Source organism: Mus caroli, unplaced genomic scaffold (genome assembly GCF_978045245.1).
Source record: "Mus caroli unplaced genomic scaffold, Mus_caroli_1 scaffold_10, whole genome shotgun sequence".
In the NCBI taxonomy this organism is placed as follows: Eukaryota; Metazoa; Chordata; class Mammalia; order Rodentia; family Muridae; genus Mus; species Mus caroli.
Window position 1 is genome coordinate 7652879 of NW_028227265.1, and position 21922 is coordinate 7674800.

A 21922-nucleotide genomic window follows, 5' to 3' on the forward strand; every position below is an offset into this window, starting at 1 on the left:
TGTTTAAAAAAAAACAAAAAACAAAACTGGGCTGTGTGCTTTAAGGTTTTCTTTCTTCTACAGAGCAAGATGACCAGACCGGTGTGCTATGTGTCATCAGACTGCAGGTCACTAACAACCCCGAAGTCACTTGAAGCTGCTAGGCAGTGCTTACATCTACTGTGCTAGCTGGCCTTGTTCTGTGGGTCTCAGAATATTCTGGGTTCATGGGTATGTCCATTGGCTCCACTGCAATGTTTTTGGGGGTTTTTCCTCCCTCATTTTCAGACAAGTATTGTACCTTTATTTATATGAATGTACATGCCAGTGTTCACAGTGGCTAGAAGAGGGGATCGGGGAAGAAGAGCTGGTGTTACATGGGCACTGGGAACTGAACTGGGTCTTCTAGAAAAGCAGCAGTGCTCTTAACCTCGGAGCCATTGCTCCAGCCCCTCCATTGCAGTCAGCCCCTCCATTGCAATCTTAGGAGGGAGGCGCTGATGACGCCTTTTCCCTTGTGGGCACAGGGCTGTCTTCTGTGAAAGGCTGGAGGACAAGGACCTAGCCCCTGATGTTATCAGCTGTTTGCCACTTGGCCATGGAGCAGGGGGCTCCGTTGCAGTAAGAGTGAGCACGGGGCCAGGCTGGGCCACACAGTGAGACTGATTCCACCGTGAGAGAGAGAAGCTCTAAGGAGTCAGCCCCGTGCTGGGCAGTACCTGCTGCTTGTCCTGGGCAGTGAGCCCACGGAGTGAGTGGAAGAAGACAGGCATGGAGCTGTGAGGCAGGAAGGGCACGTCTAAGCGACCAGCCTCCAGACAGCCACGGCTCCACAGTCACTCACACACCATCATCTGTCAGTCCAGTGTCACTGTGGCCAGTACAGAGCTGGGGCCTGTGCAGCCCAGGATGCTGAGCAGGGCCACCTGGACTGTCACCTGGTCCTTTTGCCCACCTCTGACAAGAGTCTGGCTGGTGGTAGGTTTGGTGGGTTGAGTGTCCCCAGGAGCAGCTGAGCTAGCCCACCTAGTTCATGCCATTAGCCGAGGCTGAGGGGATGCTTAAAGGCCCTGGATCTTTTGGGGTTGGCAGAGTAGAATGAAAACAGAACCATCAAGCAGGCTGGAACACTTTATTGTTCTTTGGTTTAGTTCGTTTCAAGACAGGGTCTCGTTGGGTATCCCCGGGTGTCCTGGAACTCATTACGTAGACCAGGCTGGACTCAATTACACTCACAGAGAATCACCTGCCTCTGCCTCCCAAGTGCAGCAGTAAAAACATGAACCATCCTGCCCAGCTGGAAACACTTATTATTATAAGTATGAATTTTTTTAATGGTTTGATAGTAGTGTTTATTGTGACTATTGAGTGGACAGCTGTCGGGAGCAAGCGAGTGGCCAGATGACAAAGTGGAAATACAGAGGTGCCCAGGCTAGAAAGCAGCCTTCCCACCAGAGGAACATCATGCTCCCCACCTGCTCTCGGCACACATCGTGACAGCTGCACAGGCACACGCCTTCCTGGTATGTCGTAGGGAGGAGACGGGATAGTTGTTCTTTATATGGTGAGGCTCCAGCCCTGGTGTGTGAGGTCCGTGTGCTGGCGGTCACTCAGATCCTCGTGCCAAGCGAACAAGGTGCTGCGCCTGTCACGGGTAGGCTAACATGCAGGAGCAGAATGCTTCCCCAAGGGACTGTCTCTCAGGGTCTCAGTCACTGTCCTTGGCACAGGCGTGTACAGTGGAGACCCAGGTAGCTGTCAGCACAGCCCGGCCACAGTGCAGGGGCTAGAGATGGCTGGGCTGCTCTGAACTCCTTGCTTCCCAGGCTCAGTACCCAGAGGCAGGACTCAAGCTCTGGGACTTGTCATGGAGATGAGGGAAGTGGGGTGACCCTGGCTGTTGGGAAGGAGCCCTTCATGAGGGCTCCTTCCTGTCCTAGTCTGTCCTGCCCACAAGCTCTCTGTTCCCACAAAGTGCTGGAACAGGAAGTTAATTACAGGACAACATTGGGGCAGGGTGTTCCAGACTGGGAGGGGCTGGGTGGAGGCTCCACCCACCCTGCACCTGGGAGGGAGTGGGGGGTGGGGCTTCAGGAAGGTGGTTGGTAATGAAGTGAGACTGGCGTCCTGAGGTTTTAAATGCGTTTATTAAGTAAAGGAGCAGAGGAATCCGAGTCTCCCTTGCTTCAGGTGGGAAATCTGATTTAAAGTTACATTCATTAGAGAGGATTTGTTGCCAGTGTTTGATGAACCAAGCCAAAGTTTCCAACTAAAGAGACCCAAGGCAAGAGCAGCCACCACGCTGTAGGGAACTCTGGTGACAGCCCCTCCTCGCCCCGCAAAGCAGTCAGTCTCATTAACAAGTGGTTTACATGCACCAAGAGAAGAAAAAAGATCAGAGAAAGGTAAAGCAGATGACCGCTGACGCAGTTTACACAAAGGCATCTACAGCAGTGTCCTTGCCACGGGAAGCTCCGCAGAGGCCTCAGGTCATCTGGGTGGCTTTCCTTCGGGGGGGGGGTAGTGAATGGTGTAAGCAGCAGGCTCCATCTAGAACATTCAGGATTGCCCTGCTGGGAGGGAGGGAGGGAGGGAGGGAAGGCCAACCTGTAGGCAACAGCAGAGCCAGGAACTCCAGCCCATCTGTGCTCCATCCTCAGCTGTAGGTTCTGATGGCTATGGCTGCATGGTCTCATGAAACTAGGGCTGCTCCCAGTGGGCAGTGCGCAAGGGACGAGCAACAGGGACTTGCCAGACACTGGGCCTTGTGATGGGGCTGTCTGTACGTCACGTCATGCTACCTGCTGTGCCCTGAGTCTTCAGCCTGTATCCAGTGACTGCTTACCCACCCTGCATGGTAGTATCTGCCTCATGGACTCAGAATGGTCTGCAAGAGCCTTTTGTTGGAGGTAAGTTGGTGGGGATACCCCCACATAAAGTGGATGTTGGCCGAGGGAGAGAGTAGAACCCCTTCAGTGGGAAAGGTTGAACTGTACCCCACGGCTTTACTTAAACTTATCTCCACGTCTGCACAGTGCAGTGAGGGGCGGGGGACAGGGATGCTGCTGTGACTTAAGGACACAGGACCCTCAGCAGCCTCATACATCGCCCTTGAAGAGACAGCTCCGGCAGTAGGCTGACATTTACAAGAACTGAGACAAGGTCTTCAAGGTAGACAGAAAGCATGCTAGCGGGCATGCCAACACAGGAGGGGGACCAACATCCACCGAAGACCTACGTGCAGCTGGGTGGGGAAGGTCAAAGGCCAGGATGAGTTTGCGTGATGGAGTAGGAAGTGTTTGCATCTTGACCTGTGGTCTGGGGCAGACAGGCTAAAGGCCATCCCAGAAGTGAGGTAGCTGTGAGGTGGCTGGCTGACTTGCCTGTTCTAGCAACCTTGTCCCCACCCCCACAGCCCACCTCCTGTGGAGTGCACCCATCCTCCCCTTTATGTAGTCCTGGTGAGTCTTTGAGGTTTGGGAAGGAGCTAAGCCAGCAGACTCCCAGGATCACTTGAGCCCTGGCCATATTAGGGGAGGTGTAAGAAAGCAGGCTCCAGGAGTGGCATGTACTATAGTCTGGAGAGCACTCAGCCCTCCATATGAGGACTCTGCCACCGCCCTTGTTCACACACATGCTGCCAGGCAGGCCTTGTCTAGCTCCTCAGAAGGGGAAGGCTTGGGCCATGCCGCCATGTTCCCAGTATTCCTACTGGAATGCAGCTTAGCTGTTTGAACAAAGCCAGCTATATGTTTTCTTCTTTCAAGGCCAGTAGGGTGCATAGGACAGATGAATCTTGGCATTCAGGGACACTTGGTTGTCCTGGTGTGTGCTTGGCCTGCAGCTGGACCTTGGAGAGACAGCAGAGCTAAGGGCTCACAACCCCTTCTGGATGCTCACCCACTGTAGTGGTGAAGTGGTGGCCCAGGGCTGTTGGGTGTCAGGAAGTGGCCTGGGTGGCTGTCAGCTGACTGTGCGATGTGGAAGCATGCTGGGATAGGAACTTGTGCTCAGCTTCGCAGCCAGAGACTTCTATAGAGGAAGACACGAACAGGAGGAGCCAGTAAAAGCAAGTGTAAACTGGAAGAGAATGTAACCCCAAACCCTCTCTTACAGAATGTCACAGAGGGGATGGAATAAGCAGCCACAAGGCCTTAGGAGCAGGGCTGTACAGATGTAAGGTAGGACGTGGCTGACGTCTGTGCAGGGGTCACTGTCTCGAAGATCTTTGGAGGGCAACCACGAACTCAAACTACCTTTTGTCTCCTGCTCATCACTGGGCATCTGGGTATCTGGGCTCCCAGCAGCGTCTTCCGTCTCCCTGAGGGTGGCCCTATGTATGGTCTGTCTAAGCTGGACCTGTTTGTCCAGTGAGCAAGGACACTCTGGAAGTGGGATACGTGGCTGTCCTCTGCTTGCCCCGGGCACCAACCTGGCCACTCGTGACCACGGGCGGTGGCTCCTGGGGTTAGTGTGGACGTGGAGGAGCCTTTGTCAGCTGTCTGTCAGGAGGTCATGGAAAGCCGTGGGACTTCTGACCACCACCACCGCCATCATGGCCAGTCAGCTGATGCTCGGTGCTGCTGCCTGGTGTATGTGTGTGTGTGTGACTTTGGGACTCCCTCCATACGTGCAAGAGTGAGTTTGCAATATGCAGGACTCAGTGCTCAACAGCTGTACAGCCATGTTGCAGGCACCAAGGGCCTTGGGTGTCAGGAAGGATTTCCCTTCACCCTGGAAAAAAGTGTGTCTTCTGAGGCTAGGCTGGATCTCTGTTAAAAACTCATGACACACGGTGTGCCCGGGAGCCAGAGTGACACTGTCCTGTCCCCGCCAGCTACCATCCTCATCTCGCTCAGCATGCTGCAGGCTCTGCAGGGGCGGGAGAACGGTGGCCACAGGCTGCAGCAAGGTGTCCCCTTCCCTGCCTGCCAGCCTGTTGGATCCTTCAGGATCCAGTGTGCTCAGTCTCCATCCCCTGCCTGGAACCCACTCTACCGCACACTACAGCCAGTGGGATGCCAGGCTGCGGACTCTGGGCTATGGCAACATCACTCATAGCAAGTGAGTGGGTGGGCGCTGCCCCCTGCCAATGCCCCTTAAGCACATTTGGGCTGTGCTTTATGAGTGTGTCAGGTGATGTGAATAGGCAACCCTGATGGGCAAGGAGCTTCTGGGATGCACATTGAGCCCCTCGCCTCTGCAGACAAATACAATTCACATAGCCCAGTATGGACGGCTCTCATGGCTGCAAAGAGCAGGAATCTTTATTTGGTTCACACCAGATCTGCAGCAACCACTTGATATTAAAAAAAGGTGAAGGGAAAAGTACGCTGTACAAAAAAGATGGAACCCCTTAGAAACCAGAAATGCATCGGGTCACCTGCTGAACCTCTCTCTCCCTTCAACCTCCCCCGGATCCAAACCAGCTCGGAGGAGGGACAGGCGGTGGACAGGGAACAGTGTGGATAACGGAAACAAGAAAGCTGAGCGTCGCTGGAACATGCTCTAATCTGTAGTTTATTTCTGGTTAAAAATATAGCAATCCAGTGCACTGTAGTAAAGAAATCTGCTCAAAAGGTAGCAGAGAACACAAGCAAAGCAAGGCGGAGTCCGTAAGACAGACGGGCGGGCGCACCCAAAGAGACTGACGGAGCCACGGGGGCCAGGCGGGCTGGCATCCCTTGTTCATTTGTTTGGATGAGGGAACAACCCTGGTAGAGAAGGCAGAGACATGAGGAACCTGTTGTTTGACTGAAACAAGTTACATTGTACATCCGGGAGTGCTGGGTATACAACAGGGCCCAGGGCATTCTAGCCACTGGCTTCAACCACATTCCTGTCCCGGGACCAGACTCTCTGGAGTAGCTCTGAGGCATCTGGAGGGAATATGCATATCTGTTAGGGGAAGTCGAGGCAGGCACAGTGCAAAGATGTGAGACCCCGTGGAGGTCAGTGAGAGGTGACGTCCTCCGTGGGGCGCCACTGCCAGGGACACGGAAGCCTGAATATACATCCTGCATACTAGGTGCAAAACGAACGGCACATGCTCAGACAGAACCCAGGCGTGCTGTCAGGCAGTCCGGGGCATGTGGGCCATAGCCCCCTTGGCATCAGGGCTCAGATGTGCCCGGCCAGGTCGGGGTCAGCCCTGGACGTCTGCAGCATGGCCTCCCTGGGTCTGGAGGGAGGATGGCTGGACAGGGCCAACAATGAGTGAGCGGAGGACAGCAGGGAACAGACTTTGCCTTAAGACTCAGTGTGGGGAGGAGGCCTCCTTAGGAGAGCCTTGGGGCAGTGCCAAGAAGAGGGATCATGGTCTTTTCTGGGAAGAAGAGCAGGGGCTTCCCTCTCCCTCCACAGGTACGCAGCACAGACTCCATGGAGACAGAGGCCGGGACACCCTGTCCCTGGGCCTGGGCCCACACTCCCTGCTACTCACTTGCACAGCTGCACTCCCTGGCTGCCCTCCCCCTCTCCCGGCTCGCCGGACACCCCGGTCAAGGCGCCACCTTCCTCCACACCTGGCGGGAAACATGAAGGTCCCGATCTTTTGGCCACTGGTTTGCCCGGACCCGCTCACACCAAGCTGGACGGGTGGCATGCCGGCCTCCTCCTTCCAGGCCACACAGCATTGTGTTATACAAGCAAAGAATTTTGGCTAAAATCCAAAAAAACATTACCCAGAAAAAAAGGCAAACTGTGATTGATATCCAATCATGTTGTTCTTCTGTGGAAGGACAGGCGCCGTGGGGCTGTCCCGAGTCATGGAGCCCCCTCCACGTTTTGCTTTTAGCGTCCCTTTTGTACATCATCGCTTCCGTGGTCACAACGATCTTGTCAGATGAAAAAGTTAATAAACAAAATGGCGACTCCAATGTTGAGCAGGATCACCATGACGACCAAGATGGGAGCTGAGCCCTGGAACAGAGAGGACAGGCGAGAGTGAGGCCAGTGCAGGGCCTCGGTATACACGGTGCCTGATAGAGAGGCTCTCCTGCAGTCCCTCTCTGCTGGCCCTCAGGGCTCTCGACACTGGTCTTCCTCAACCTGGTGAGAAGCTCTAACCTGGGTCACTTGGAGTCTCCTGTGCTCAAAGCCCTGCTTGCTGCCCATAGGCTGCTCTCTTGGGTCTAGTTCTTATCATACACCCAGTAACTAGCTTCTCCCAACACTTACTCAAGCCCTTAGCTCTTGACGCGGCTCACTGTCACCCCCATCACAGCCCCTGGCCCCGAGGGGCCCAAGACACCTGCCTGGTTGGCTGCCTGCTCATGTACCTTGCCTTGTTGCAGCCCAGGGAGCAGACTTTGCACACAGAGCAGGAGGGGAAGCCCCACAGTCCCATCGCGATGGAGGCTTTGCATGTGCCCTTGACAGCCGTCCAGAGAGGAACACAGGAACTGTCACTGCGGAAGCCACAGCCAGGCCCTGTGTGTGCAGAGCACATCACGATAAGCAGCTGTGAGCTGCCATGTGGGTGCTGGGAATTGAACCCAGGTCTTCTGAAAGAGCAGCCAGTGCTCTCAGCTGCTGAGCCAGCTTTCCAGCCTCGAGACACTGAACCAACAAGAAGTTTGTTCGGCCAGGACTGCAGGCTTCAGGGAGCTGTCTCCCTTATTTCTTGCTCTATACCTGAGTGTCCTCACACTTGACTCACCAGGCTAAGTAGAGGGCTCCTTCATATACATATTTTACTTAGTGATACTTTCCACGATACATATCCTTTCCGACTGAACTACCTCTACAGCCAAAGCAAAGGCTTTTTAAAATATCCTGGGAACTAGCCAAAGGGAGAAAGATCCAGTAGCCAGTCCTACCAGGGCTCAAGACCCAAGCAGCCCAGCCCATTCTCCTGTTACCACTTTGCTGAGGACTTTGTTGGAGACCCAGGCTCTCCCCTGGTAGGGACAAGGAGGCCAGCCTTCGGGTCTTGATTTTACTTCTGAACTCTGGTGCTTTTATGACATGAACTTTGAGGTGTCCATGACATCTGGGCTGAGCCAGCCTTGCAAGGAAGAGGAAAGAGTCTTAATAGTAGAGTTGGCCAAGGACTGGGTCCTGCCCCCTGATGCCAGCCCTGGGGTCAAGCCCATAGCTCCCTGCCATTCTGAGCTGTTCTGTCCAGCCCCAGGCCTGTAGGTAATGCCAAAGGGCAGAGGAGCTCTGGCATGTAGCAGGATAGCTTTGGGATCTTGCCCCCATCACAGCAACAGTCTACTCCACCAACAGGACTCTGCCGCCAGGGATCATCTGCAGTTCCTATCAGGCACGATAAATCTAGAGCTGGGGACTCGTGTTCTGCCCATCACATCAGAGAGGTGGAGCTCCTAGTTCAGCATGGCCAGAACCCTGATGAGCCAGAGTCCCAGGTCTTCCATCCACCACTTCCATACAACTTGGAGGAAATGGTGATGTCACCAGCCAGGGACCACCTTCCACGACCAGGACACAGAACAGGCCATACTATATAGAGCCCTCCAGGAGGAAACACAGATCCTGAGATGGCTGGCAGTGAACCTCCCAAAGGTCACTCATGGTCACCGCTAAACACAAGCAGGAGGCAGTCACCTCCCATTTGCCATGAAGGCTGGGCTCTCTAGCTGTGCCTTGCCTAATCTCCCCTCAGTGTGGCACCTTCAGAAAACCTGCCTGCTTTCTCAGGAAGTTGGGACCCCAGGGCAGGGCTGGAGACCCCCTCTGGTTTCCCTTCTTGAAGTGTGGGTGGCCTTGGGCAGTGACAGAGTATCCCAGATCACCCTAGCTGGAAGCTGTAGGGCACAGCTGCCCTGCACTGTTAAGCTTCTGACTCTCCCAGCCCATACTTAAGGCCAGTCTGAGGCCAGTCCCATGCTTGCACATCTACCCCAGGGAACTCTGGGTGTTTCTTTTGCTTGTGTATGTATGCATTTTGTAGATGTCCCTGTGCGTACATGTACACACGTTTGCATGTGCACGCAGAAGTCAGGACAACCCCAGAGCTCCTCAGGAGCCTCTCACCTTGCTTCATTTGGACATAAAAGACTTTCACTGGCTTGGAGCTCACTAAGTAAGCTAGCCTACTTAGAATTTGCCTATCTCTGTGTCCCTAATGCTGATGGGTTGTTTGTTCCTAGGGACAGGGTTTCTCTATGGAGCTAGCCCTGGCCATCCTGGAACTCACTGTAGACCAGGCTGGCCTTGAACTCAGAAATCCGCCTGCCTGCCTCTGCCTTTCAGGTGTTGGGATTAAAGGTGTGCACCAATGCCACCTGGTTCCAGGGATCAAACTCATGTCCTCAGGTTCAATTTACATTTACACAATCCATTTACACTCTGTGCTCTCTCAGAAGATAGCCTCATTATGCAGCCCAGGATGAAATGACTATAGTGCTCTTTCTGTATTAAGCTCTGCAGTGCTAGGGTTATGGGTGTGGCTAAAACTTTGCCGCTCCTTTCCAGTGGTCCTGGGGACTGAACCCGAGGCCATATGTACACTGGGCAAGTGTGCTCTACTATTGATATAACAGTCCCAACCAGAAGCCTCGTCTTAAAGCACCCCCACCCCCCAAAAAGCCAACATGGTTAAGAGAGCTAAATAAAGAACTACTCCTGAGCCTCCCACCCCTGCCCACTGCTGTGCTGCTCCTGAAATAGCCACACACACCACATGCCCACAACTGCACAGCAGGCTCGGCAGGGGGAGGCCCAAGCCAGGGCTGGGCTCCCAGCAGCAATCAGAGCAGAGGAGACATTTTAGAATTGTAGCACCGAGGACAGACAATCACTGTCTTCAAGGAGAATCTCGGGCCACAGGACCTTCTCACCTAGGGCAAGTGACTCCTGGAGGCGTGAAGTGAAACCACATCACCCCAAGACCCCTTGAGATGGACACTGATCCCTGCTGCGGCAGCAGTAAGAACCCTGCAGAGCTTTCCCTCTGGGCACCACACAGGTGTGTGACCCACACAACTCACAGGCCACAGAGCACTCCTGTGGGGACTGCCTCGAAACTTCCAGCCAGCCAGCCAGATGCTCGGAAATCCAGTTTGTCACATAAAGCTCAGGCATCAGAGGGTGGCCTCCTGTGTCGAGGCAGGTGAATAGGGTCCTGTCTGCCAGGCTCCTGTGTTGCCAGCATCCCTTCCAGCTGCCGTCTGTCACGGAGCCAGCTGTTGGCTTCGAGGTCCCAGGAAGACCGTTAAAAGTGTCCCAGCCCTGGCTGGTCCAGGGGAGGCTGCTGTTTCCTTCAAAAGGCCCATCCCAGGACAGAAAGTGAAGACTGGGGGAGAGGGGAAATGGTCCCTGCCAGACAGAGTTGATCTTGGAGTTCAGGCAAGGGAACTCATGTGGGAGTCTGACCTACACCCTGTAGGATGTGATACCTCCAAAGGCCAAAGGGCCCTGGGATCCCAGTGCTATGAATTCCTAACAACTTCTCACTGCTTGGGGAACAGCAGCTTCCTAGAAAGGGAGACCTTGGGGCCTGGCCTCGAGGAAGGCTTGCAGGGCTCCAACCCATTGTCCCATGTGTACAGCATCAACTTCCTGGGAGCTGAACCCTTAACCTGTTTTAGCAAGCCCAAACCCAGAACAAGCCACAGACAGCAACAGGTCTGCACCAGCCAGCCTGGCCCCACCCCCTCAAGGGCTTTCGTGGCACCCACACTGCTTCCACACTGAGGCCAGGAGGAGCCTTCTCAGACATCCATCTCAGGCAAGTGTGGTCCCTATGGCACAGTATCTCTGCTTCCTTCCCATAGACACCCACACCCCAACCCCTGGCAAGGAAATCCACAAAAATCAGAGGGAACACGAGGTGGCCCTGGTCCCGCTGCCTCTGCCCAGCAAGGGGTGGGCGCCACTTACCGTGCTGGACTTGAGCTCATCTCCAGTCTCCTCGTCAGACTCGAGTGCAACAGGCAGGGACTTCTGGGGTGGGGAGAAGGTCAGGTCCCAACGCAGCAGACGGGGCTCGGGCCGGTCCCCCAGCCGCAGGCTCTCGAGTTTCTGCACCGTGGGTTCTGCAGAGGAGGCTGGCCTAAGGTTCTCCTTGTTTTGGGACTTAGACCTCAGTCTCTGTAGCCCGAAGCCCCGGTCCCCCCCAGCACCCCGGCTGTGACGCCGTCTCTGTGGGTGCGTATCCTGTGGACAGGCATCCATCCTCAGTAAGGGCTTCATCTCCAGCTTGTAGTTGCTCAGCTGCTCCTCATCTGGCTCTAGCAGCTTGGGGCCCCCAGAACAGGGATTGCCTGCCCGGTGGTGGGAAGTCCACGAGAACGTGGTGGGGGACTCCGTCCGCCGCTCCCGGGGCTTGGGGTTCCCAGGCTGCTTGTGGCCTGAGCCCCGGGTGCGGAAGTCCTCAGTGGGCTGGCCGCTGCGTAGGGCACCGCTGCGGATACCCCTAGAGGCCCCAGCCTTCTCCTCGCCCCAGCTGTTGCGGGCATAGTCCCCTCCGCGGCCCTCGAGGAGCATCTGGATGTCCCCGCTTCGCTCCTCGTCCACGGAGACCTGCCTGGAGAAGTGGGCCATCTTGGTCCTGGAGGCAGGAGCTGGCGGAGGGGTAGATGTGGGACTGGCGGGGAAGCTCTGCAGGGGACTGTCGTCGGGGGTCAGATCAGAAGGGGTGGTGCCCTTTCGGTACAGCTCGGGGCTCTCCTGCTGCAGGGGTGTCCCGGTGGAGAGCACCTCGATGTCATCGCAGGACATCTGGTGCTTTGGCCTCTGGTACTCAAGCCCTTGGGTGGGAGACAAAAGCGCTCAGAGTTATGTGGAGCCCACTGCAGAGAGGTCTTGTGCCCAGCGTGGGTTGGGTCACTCAGCAAAGATAACTGTTAGGACCTTAAAGCAAAGTACTTCTGTCACCAGAGTCTCTTAGGTGGGAAACGGGGACCTGGATACTGAGGGCATGAGCCTGCCGTGTGCCCTGTGGCCTTCTTCAAAAGGGTGAGAGTGCTCTGCACCTTACAGGGAGACTTGTGCCCGCCCGCCCGCCAGCACCAAGGAGATCATGCTCGGCTGAAATCAGCTGCAAAGCCTGTGTCCCTGGAAGACCAAGAAGGCACCTGGGGCAAATTCATCTCAATGCCTTTATTCCTGCCTCGAGTCCTGGTCCATGGCTGAGCTGGCTTTAAGGATAAATAAGGAATCAGCTTCTATGCTCCGGGCACTGCTCTGACTCATCCTGTATCCCTCCTTCCAGCCCTGTGGCTTCAGACAGTCTCAGAGGGACTGGCCACCAGGGTCTTCCCCAAGCAGCCAGCCCAAGGGAGGGCAGCTTTCTGCCCCTAGCTGATAAACGCTTCGGTGATGCTTTTAGAAGTGAATCACAGAAGGAATGTAAGGGCACCTGGAAGTAACACAATACTGGAGAGAGGAGGCCATGGCAGCCTCCCAGGCAGCAGCCATTGGCCAGAGACCATAGAGAGTAACAGCCAGGAAGGGGTTCTGCATCAGCCAAGTCCCACAGTCTGGTCCCGTCCCAGTAAGGGGACAGCTGAGGTAGTGCGAGTTGAAGGATATTCTCATAGACTCTCTCAAGGAGACATCTCTGAACAGAAAATAGACGGGAGCTTAGGTCTCCCCAGAAGAAACGCTATCCTGGGCCAGCTGGGTGCTCTAAGGCCCACGTACATGGGGCATAAGGGCACACACCTGGTAGGCAAAGGTCCAGCTGTGGACAGGGCTGGCTCTTATGGGTTTTGTCCAAGATCATCAGAATGTCTGGTGGATAAATCTCTTGGTCACCATTCCACACAGAAGTGCCTCAGATAGTATTGAGTCCCCTCCAACCCAAGCTTCTAGGGACAGTATAGTAGGATCCCAGGAAGGAACCAGCAGCAGACTGGAGCCTGGGGACCTGTGGGAATTATTAATATGTTTGTTGACCTACATATTCTACATGTGGTTCACCTGGCTTGGGGTCAGTTCCGTGCTTAGCAGTCTGAATGTGGGGCAGATTGCCTGCGGCCCACCGACTTAAACAAGAGCCACCTCAGTCTGACTAGCCTCTCCACTGGAATCCAGGGCTTGCTTGCTTCCTTTCTTTGTTCCTGTCTGTCTGCCTGTCTGTCTGTCTTTCTTTCTCTTTAAGCTAAGAGCTGCTGGGTGAGAGAAACTGTGTGCAAAGAGTTCATGGCCACCTCCTCCCTCTAAACCAGAAACATCTGAGAGATGTGCTGGTGGCCAGGGCTTGGTGGGCTACCAGAGTGAGTCCTGGGGGAGTCCTAGAAGGAACAGACAGCAAGACTCAGATTTGACCTTCCGACCGGCACCACCAGCTATGTGAGCTTGGCTCCTCAGCCCAGGCCCAGAGGCCCTGTCCTCATTGGTGTGAAAACACAGATCAGGCACGGCACACCCTAGCCCCATAGCTTCCTATTCTCACCTTGTATACAGTAGCTGGGGGCAGACAGGGGAGGTGGGGGCTATGACTCTGTCTCCAAGATGACTCTGTCTTCCTAGAATGCATTGTGAGTCTCTGTGGGCCCAGCACAACCCCCACCTCAGTCGACTGTCCCAACACTGGAGGCCCCGTGCCTTTCCACACATCTCCCAGAGGGCAGTGACTTCCACAGGACACAGTGCAAACTTCTGCTCATTGGAGAGTCTCCAACCTGGCAGCCACTCCCCACACGGGGCTGCCTGCACTTCACCGAGTGCATATAAAGATTAAATCACACTCAGCAAAGAGGAGGCTGAGGCAGGAGGATTGCCATGGGCCAGCCTGGGCTACAGAATAAGATCTTGTATTAGAAACAAGCAACAGAAATAATCAGACGAGACTAGATATCAGCTCTGAGTCACCCTTGCTACAGAGGGATCAAAAGCATCACTATTGATAGCTATAGAATAACCCAGGGACCAGAAGAGGAGAGGCAGTGTCCAGTGAACATGCAGAGAGCTAAAGTCCATGCATACCCACACGTGATTGCAAGGGAGGTCACTGGTAAGGCACTAACTCGGGATGGCATCAGGGGCCACCGTCCCAGGTAGAACTCACCGTTTTCCCTGTGCTGGAAGGAGGGAGAGAACTCTTTGGCAGTGATCCTGGCGATCCGCGCTTCCTCCTGGGCTTTCTGAGCCGCAGTAAGTGCTGCCTCAGCCTTGGCCCGTGAGTGGGAGGTCCTGGGGGCGGGGGGGGGGGGGGGGAGAGACAGGAGGCAATGGGTAAGCATTGAGTGAAGGTCCCAGAAGGGACCCTTTGTCGTGAGTACCTGGGTGGCTACCCTCAGACCCTGGTCATTAGTCACTCGACAAACATTCCAGGTGTCAACCAACCAGCCTTAGTGTAGCAGCCTGTGGAGAAAGTGTGCGTTTTTTTTTTTGTTGTTTTTGTTTTTTTTTTGCTTTTCACTGTATGTAAATGGGTGCTTTGCCTGCAGAGGCCAGAAGAGGGCCATCAGATCACCTAGGACTGGAGTTGCAGGCACTTGTGAGCCATCATGTGGGTGCCGGGAACAGAAGCTGGCTTCTCTACAAACAACAGCAGGCACTCAAGCCACTAAGACGCCTCTACAGCCCCCGTTGTTTCTTAAGCTTGTGTTTCTGCTTGTGTGTCTGTGTGAGTATATGCTGCTGCTAGGGACTGCCCCTGGAGGACAGGATAGGGTGTCAGCTCCCCTGGAGCTGGAGCTAAAGGTGGCTGTGAGCACAGGTGCGGGGAATGGAACTGGGGTCCACTGGAAGGTCAGTGCACAGTTAAGCAACCCCAGAATACTTGATTTTATCAATACGCACACACCACACACACTGTGGGAACCTCGGAGATGGGCAATCCTGTCCTAGGCTGGAAGTGGTGATGGGTCACCAGTTGGCCCATGCTAGAGGAGCTGTCTCGGAAGCACCTTCCAGCCCTGGGCATGGGGAGGTTCTTGTTCTGGCAAAGAGGATACAAGACACTATGGGATGGGTGGGCCAGGCATATATGCCTCCAGCCCTGCTTGTGCTGGGTCCTGTTGAGTTCCACAGGACCACCCTACCCTTGTAAAAGCAGCGTCAAGAGCTCCAGGGCTGAATGGAGCATTTCTCATCTGTTCCTCCTCCTCCCTGGCATGCTGGCTCCAGGGCTGGACCATGCTACACATTAATACTACTAAAGGTGAGATTTTTCTTCCAGCTCTTCTGCCTGTGGTCTGGGAAATTCAGAGCAAGCAATGGGGGTGAGGTGAATGTCTTTCTCCCAGTTCTGAGGCTGGATCCAAAGTTAGGGTGCCACCTGGGCAGACCCACTTCCTAGTTACAGATGACATCCTCAGACTGCGTCTTTGAAAGAAGAGAAGGCGTCTCTCATGCTTTGGCCTAAAGGGCACTAATGCTATTCTTGAGGGCTCCACCCCGATAATCCTATCATCTCCCAGAGATGGGCTCCCCCACAGACATATGGAAGAGCAAGCTCTCAGGGCACAGACTTTTCCCAGCAGCTCGGCTCTCATGTCCCATGACACGGGTGACTCGGGGTCTCCAAGCCAACTCCTGGACCCCTCACAACGTTTACAGCTTTGAGCTTCATTGTTCAAATGATTGTATTGGAAGAAAATATGCTCTCCAGATACAGGGGGAGAAGCCAAAGCCACAAATAAATGTCCTGAAAGGGAAGCAGGACCCCCAGTCCAGCCCCCAGGTTCTCCTCTATGTGGCTCCTCAGGTATTATGACCTTCTGTTCTCTGCCATACACCAGGGAGCCTGCTCAAGGAGTTAAGAAAACCTAACCTGGACTGGAGAGATGGCTCAGGGGTTAAGAGTACTGACTGCTCTTCCGAAGGTCCTGAGTTCAAATCCCAGCATCCACATGATAGCTGACACCTTCCATTATGCCAACCATCCATAATGAGATCTGACACCTTCTTCTGGTATATCTGAAGACAGATACACTGTACTTAGATATAATAATTAATAAGTAAACCTTAAAAATAAAACCTAAAAACCTAAAAAAAAAAAGAAAAGAATCCAATATGCTAAAATGTAGTATTAGTAAAATAATGTCCCCGGAAGCACATTAGTTCCTGGAATCAGGAAGACAATTCCCAACAGAGCCATGGCTTCATATTCCATGTAATGTGAGATGAGAATTACACCTTCTAGAATATTCCGTGGGTATCTGGTATTTGTCATTACAACATTACACTAACACGGCACTAGCCAACACATAATTAATTACTGATAATGGATCAGCTGAGGATGCATGACTGCAGGCTGCAGGCCTCTTCTGCTAAACTGCCTGGGGACCTCGAAAGAACTTGTGTCCTCTAGCTAAGGTCCTTCCATTCTGTCCTGTGATCCCAGCATAGTTTGTGGAACTCTGAAAATGACTTCCCTACAGATGTGTGCAGCTTTAGAAACTGTCCCTAGTTTTCTGCAAGGTCCCCCAGCTCTCACAGAGGGGCTGTAATGTCCCAGAGCAGATCATAGTCCTGACCGAGAGCAGCTGCTGAGCTGAAGTGTCCCGGGGAGCAGGGGAGAGGGCGTAACCCCAGATCCACAGACGGAAAGCTGGGGTGCTGAGCTTACTCTGCACAGATAAAGCTTCTAAAGTGGTTGCTGGTCAGGCTCTGCCCTGACCTGAGTGGGCACACAGCTCCACTCGCCCTCTGAGCTTACAGTGCTGCTCTAGAGACAGCTCACGATTTCCTAACATCCCTTAGGGGCTGTAGTTGCTTTCCACATCCTCACTTAGTAAAGATACCATTAGCTCACCCACACTGTGTGCACGTTTATATATATACAGGTCACACGTATATAAATGTATACTGTGCCAATCCTAAAATAAAATCAACCAATACCAGCAGTGGTTAGTGAAGACTCCAACATGTGGCAAGGGTTCATCTAAAACAAGATTTGCAGGACCTGAATGAGTTCTCTAAGGGACAGCAGCCTCCAGAGGGGGCTCCCGCTGTCTAGATTCATACCTGTGAGGTCTGGCTGCAATGTCATAGAGGGGACACTGAGAGACTCTCTACACCTGCCATTAATGCTGTGATGATGATGATGATGATGATGGATTCTCTGCACGGTTGTACCTACAACTCCTCCTGCATGGGTACCCTGTATATGGGCATAGTTGTACCCATGATCCTCACCAGAGGCTCAGGCACTCAGACAGGAGGTGCCATCTTAAAGCCCAGAGCAACTGAGGGTCAGCTAGTCATGATCCAGGGCTCAGGGACTCATCCTGGATAGAAGAAACCAAGGTAGACCAGAAGCCAGGCAGGACCAATCATCTTCCAGATGGAGGGAGGAGCTAAGTGCAAGAAGTCCATGGGGTAGGAATCCAGGGAGAGCCTAGGGACTGCGGGCCAGCCAGTGGGTGATGTTGGCCTTGTGCCTAACAACCGCAGGGCTGTGCAAGGTGGTGCGCACCTGTGATCTCATCATACAAACATGCAGGAAGCTGAGGCAGGAGAATCACTGGGTTATACTGTAGGCCTTTGATCCCACAGCCCATGTCTCAATAAGGCCTCTAATTCTTCCCTACAGCGATCTTCAGAGCGTGTGCTGGGTGTCCAGGATCCCTATCAGGCGTGTGACAAGTCAGACAACTGCATGAGAGAAACATCTACACATGCGGTTGCCAAAGAGAGCCCCGCCGCTAACACCAGACAAAGTGAGCAACCGACAGAAACCACTGCCCAAGGCCAGGGGCACATCTGACAGTGCGTGGCATCATCTGGGGTGGAGGGCAAGATCCCCAGGGGTGTGGCAAAACCCAAGTTACCACTCAACAGCCAGGTGGATCAGCGTCTGGCCCTCAGGTCTCCAGACACCTGTGTTTCTTCTACTCATGAGAAGCTGGGTCTAGGGGTTGGGGAGCCAAGGTGCAGACCCTTCCTGGAGCCTTCTGGGAGGACGGCCCACCACCTTGCTCAGATCCCGGGAAATCCACTCTGACTGCTGCAGATTGTGAGTGCAACCGTATCGTTTAAGCTGCTGGCCATGTGTGGCCACAGGAAGTTGCTCTACATCCTGACTTCTCTGCCCCGAGCACAGATCACTCTTCTGAAAACGGGCAGCGATGAGACTCTCAGAGCTCAGCGAAGCAGTGAACCCACGAGGAGACCCTCCCTCTTCCCCAACTCCCACCCTCCTCCCCTCCCCCAGCTTCGTTCACCAGACCCTGAGACAGCTGTTTCTTCCAGACTTCCTGGGTCCCCCTGGCAGTTTCCCATCTTCTTGCCTTGTGACTCTGGTCTCCTCGCTACAGACGCTTGGACACTGGAGCCAGACCCTGGGAGGCTCAGGTCAGGTCTTCTGACCACCGAGGGTCAGGAATCACAGTGAGCCTCTGAAGGAAGGAGCTCGAGTTCCAGAGCCTTCCATCTCTCCCTGGTGTCGGCCTTTCTGTGTTTCTCTGTGTCTGTATGAACCACAGGAACTCAGTCTTCTGTGGCCAGTGTCTCGCTGTCTCTGTTCTGTGTCTATCCCTGGCCTGGGTTGGCAGGAGGGGGTGGGGCAAAGGGTCACGGGCATCATGCCTTCTCTCCTTCTAGGCTTTGCCCCTTGGGGAATCTCACAGGATTAGTATACAGTGGCGCCAACTGTGTGTATGCTTCTAACCCCTCCTCTGTCACAGCTACATGGCTAATCTCTACCTGACTCAAGAACTCACATATGCCCTCCGGCCAGTACAGACAACAGATATTGGAGTTCCTCCAGATATAGTCCCAGACATCACTGAACCTCAGGGAAAGCCTGTTTCATCAAGATAGGTTTCTGCCTTTCGGAGCTTTGGCCTTGCTTCCTGGAAGTCTACTCCATCACAAGCTGGGCATGTCTGCTGCTGGCCTAGCCTATTATCCCTCTCATGAAAACCCCTGGCAGGTCTTACCCCCTACCCAAGGTCTTCAACGCCCCAGAGCTGAGATAGGGCACCTTTGTGCTCAGCCAACATGCCTTACTGCAGAACACACCCTGGACAGCTGCTGCTCTGGACCAGCACTGGTCTGAGAAGGAGCAAGAGCAGCGGTGGGCACAGACAGACAGTAGGATGCAGGCAAGGCCACACTGGTGCAGACTCTGTCCCGCATGAAGGCAGCTGAGTTAGTTGGCTCTCTTAACCTTCCCAACCTGCACTCCGTAGGATTCATCCCCCCTCCCCCCGAACAGCATCACTCTGTAGCCCAGACAGGCCTTGAATTCTTCATTCTCCCACCTCAGCCCTAGGATGTGTCTACTTGACTGTAAATGTGGCTTTTCTTTATACTTCTAAGGCCGTCCTTAAGCTACAAAGGTCAAGTGTGTGTGACACAGGGCATGCCATGGCCCTAGTAGACATAAAAATGGTCCTGCTCAGGTATTTGTGGCCATAACCTTATTCAGGGGTGGTGAGGTCACCAGGATGAGCCCTAATCCAGTACACTGGCCTATTGAGGAAACTTGAAAACACACACAGAGAAAGAACTCCATGAAGACATTGGACTTGCCACCATCTTGAAAAGAACAGAGCTGGGACCAGGCTCTCCTCACGGCCTGTCACGGAGCCAGCCCACCTACACCTTGATCTGGACTCCTCCTCCCAGGAAGATGGAAGAGTCAAGCCCCAAGTTCATAGTGCTCAGGGCTGAAACCCTGAAATGGTGGACTGAAACCCACTGCTCATGGTGAAGCACCATGCCATCCTGGTGGCTCAGGGTTGCAGAGCAAACAGACCCTTCCTACACCTCCTCAAGGGAAGCCAGCCTCCTGGAGACATGACTGGAAGTCCCCAACCTCACTGCAAGTTTCTCTCCCCAGGCTGCAGTTGTCAAGGCAACCCCACCTCCTCCAGGAAGGCTGCTGGGGAGGGACCATGCCCAGGCAGGCTGTCTGTAGGCCCTGTCTGCAACCAGGTGCCTGCCGGGGACCAGCCCCACAGGCTTGAGCATCTGACACTCAGACCAGCCCTTGGAGACTGGACCAGAGTTTGTCATGCCCCGTGGACAGGCCAGTGACCTCTTGGCTTTTACCCTGACAAGATTAGAGATTCTGGGCAGCCCTGACATCAGACATTGTGCACAGGAACGATGGAGCCACCACGGTTTTTATGTCGCAACCAGGGAGACTCAGGCTGGCTCTGTCCTCCCAACAGCTGCATAGCGACTCTGCCAAAGGCTGCTATAGACTGCTGTGGAACTCCTATATATAAGCTTTGGGGACATTTCAAGGCTGTGTACAGGGCCCAGGAGGCACAGCCACTACAATCATGGTCCCTCAGGAATGGACGTTACACAGGTCCATACACGGGAATTGTCAGGCATGTCTCCTGTGACCTGCCTGCTAGGGACCACAAAAAGAGGTTGATCTAGACCTGCCTGCACCCGACAGAGCCTGGAAGATTCCCAGGTGTCCTCGATGACAGCACCGTCCTTCTCCTAACACTCTGTGCCAGGCACGGGGCATGGTGGCTCATTTGAACTTGTCTTTTAGACAGGGTCTTGCTAAGCTGCCCTCCCAGGCCTTAAATATGGTCTTCCTGTCTAAAATGTCCTATCAGGCCTGGCCACAGCCACCAAGTGCTTCTGCACAGCTCAGAGCGTGGTCACGAAGGTACCCACAGCAAAGAAAGCTCCAACGTAAGGTGGCTACAGTGTCCCAAGCCGCTGTTCCCAAGTAATTGGCCCACTAACCCTGCGCCATATGCATTCACCCGGAGAACCCTCCTGACCACAGCACTAAACGGTGCATACACTAACACACAGCCCGCCCGCGCACAGCCCTCCACAGTGTGCACACCCGGAGAACCACCCTGACCACAGCACACGTATACACTCACACATGCACATGTATTCACACACAGCCCTCCATATATGCACACACACAGCCATTTTGACCATGGACCGCCACAGAGTCACCAGAAGTGGAGCCCTGACAGGCTGCGGTGAGCACACGGCCTCCTCTTTCACTGGCCATTGCTGGGGAAGAGCCTCCCTCTCTAGGACTCATGTCCTGGTCTGTGGAGTGGGACAGAGAGGGGTCACTGAGGGAAGGAAGCCTGGAGCAGCGCCCGCTGCTCCACGGTGGAGGTTCTGCGGGTTCACTTCTGAATGGCCTCACAGAGCTCTGGCCTATTTGCCCTGACAAGTCTGGTTCAACAAGCGAGTTCAAAGGTGCTGGGAACATTCTGGGGCGCTCCATCCCACCAGAGTCCAGCTTGGCCTTCTCTTGATGTCCCACAAGCAATCACACATGCCCAGCCTCAGCCCCTGGCAACAGACACCCTGCTTCCTTCCTGGTTTTGTTGTTTTAAGTCTTTCTTTTTCGAGACAGGGTTTCTCTGTGGCCCTGGCTGTCCTGGAACTCACTTTGTAGACCAGGCTGGTCTCAAACTCAGAAATCTGCCTGCCTCTGCCTCCCGAGTGCTGGGATTAAAGGCGTGTGCCACCACACCCGGTTTAAGTCTTTCTTTTAAAAAAAGATTTATTTATTTTATGCATATGAGTACACTGTAACTATATAGATGGTTGTGAGCCTTCATGTGGCTCTTGGGAATTGAATTTTGGACTTAGGCTCGCTCTGGCTGGCCCTGCTCCCTCTGGTCAACCCCACTTGCTCCAGTCAACCCCGCTGGCTCAGGCCCAAAGATTTATTTATTATTATAAATAAGTACATTGTAGCTGCCTTCAGACACACCAGAAGAGGGCATCAGATCTCATTACGGGTGGTTGTGAGCCACCATGTGATTGCTGGGATTTGAACTCAGAACCCTTGGAAGAGCAGTTGGTGCTCTTACCTGCTGAGCCATCTCACCAGCCTGTTTTAAGTCTTTCTGGGGACATTAAGGAGCCAGGGCACAGGGGAGATGCTTGATCTGGCTGCATCTGTATGAGGTGAGGGAGGCTGGTGGGGGGGGGGGGGAGAGGCACAGAGCATAAGAACCCAGGGACAGAAGAGCCACCTCCCAGCCCCTCTAGGGTCTGCAGTGACTCAGAGGCCATCTTGCCAGTACAGCAGCTGTCCCAGACCAGTCCCACCGAAGGGACCACCTTCGCC

General features: G+C 54.2%; 1 protein-coding gene across 1 annotated transcript in view; it reads right to left on the reverse strand.

Annotated features, from left to right (window-relative positions):
• Positions 1-5481: 5481 nt before the first annotated feature.
• Jph3 (junctophilin 3) overlaps positions 5482-21922 on the reverse strand; it is a 60866-nt gene continuing 44425 nt past the window's right edge. Inside the window, exons 3-5 of the mRNA XM_021170767.3 lie at positions 13961-14085; positions 10828-11696; positions 5482-6900 (exon numbers count right to left, since the gene is read on the reverse strand). Of these exons, the coding sequence (XP_021026426.1) occupies positions 6820-6900; positions 10828-11696; positions 13961-14085 (1075 nt within the window). The 3' untranslated portion in view covers positions 5482-6819. The remainder of the gene's footprint in view (positions 6901-10827; positions 11697-13960; positions 14086-21922) is intronic.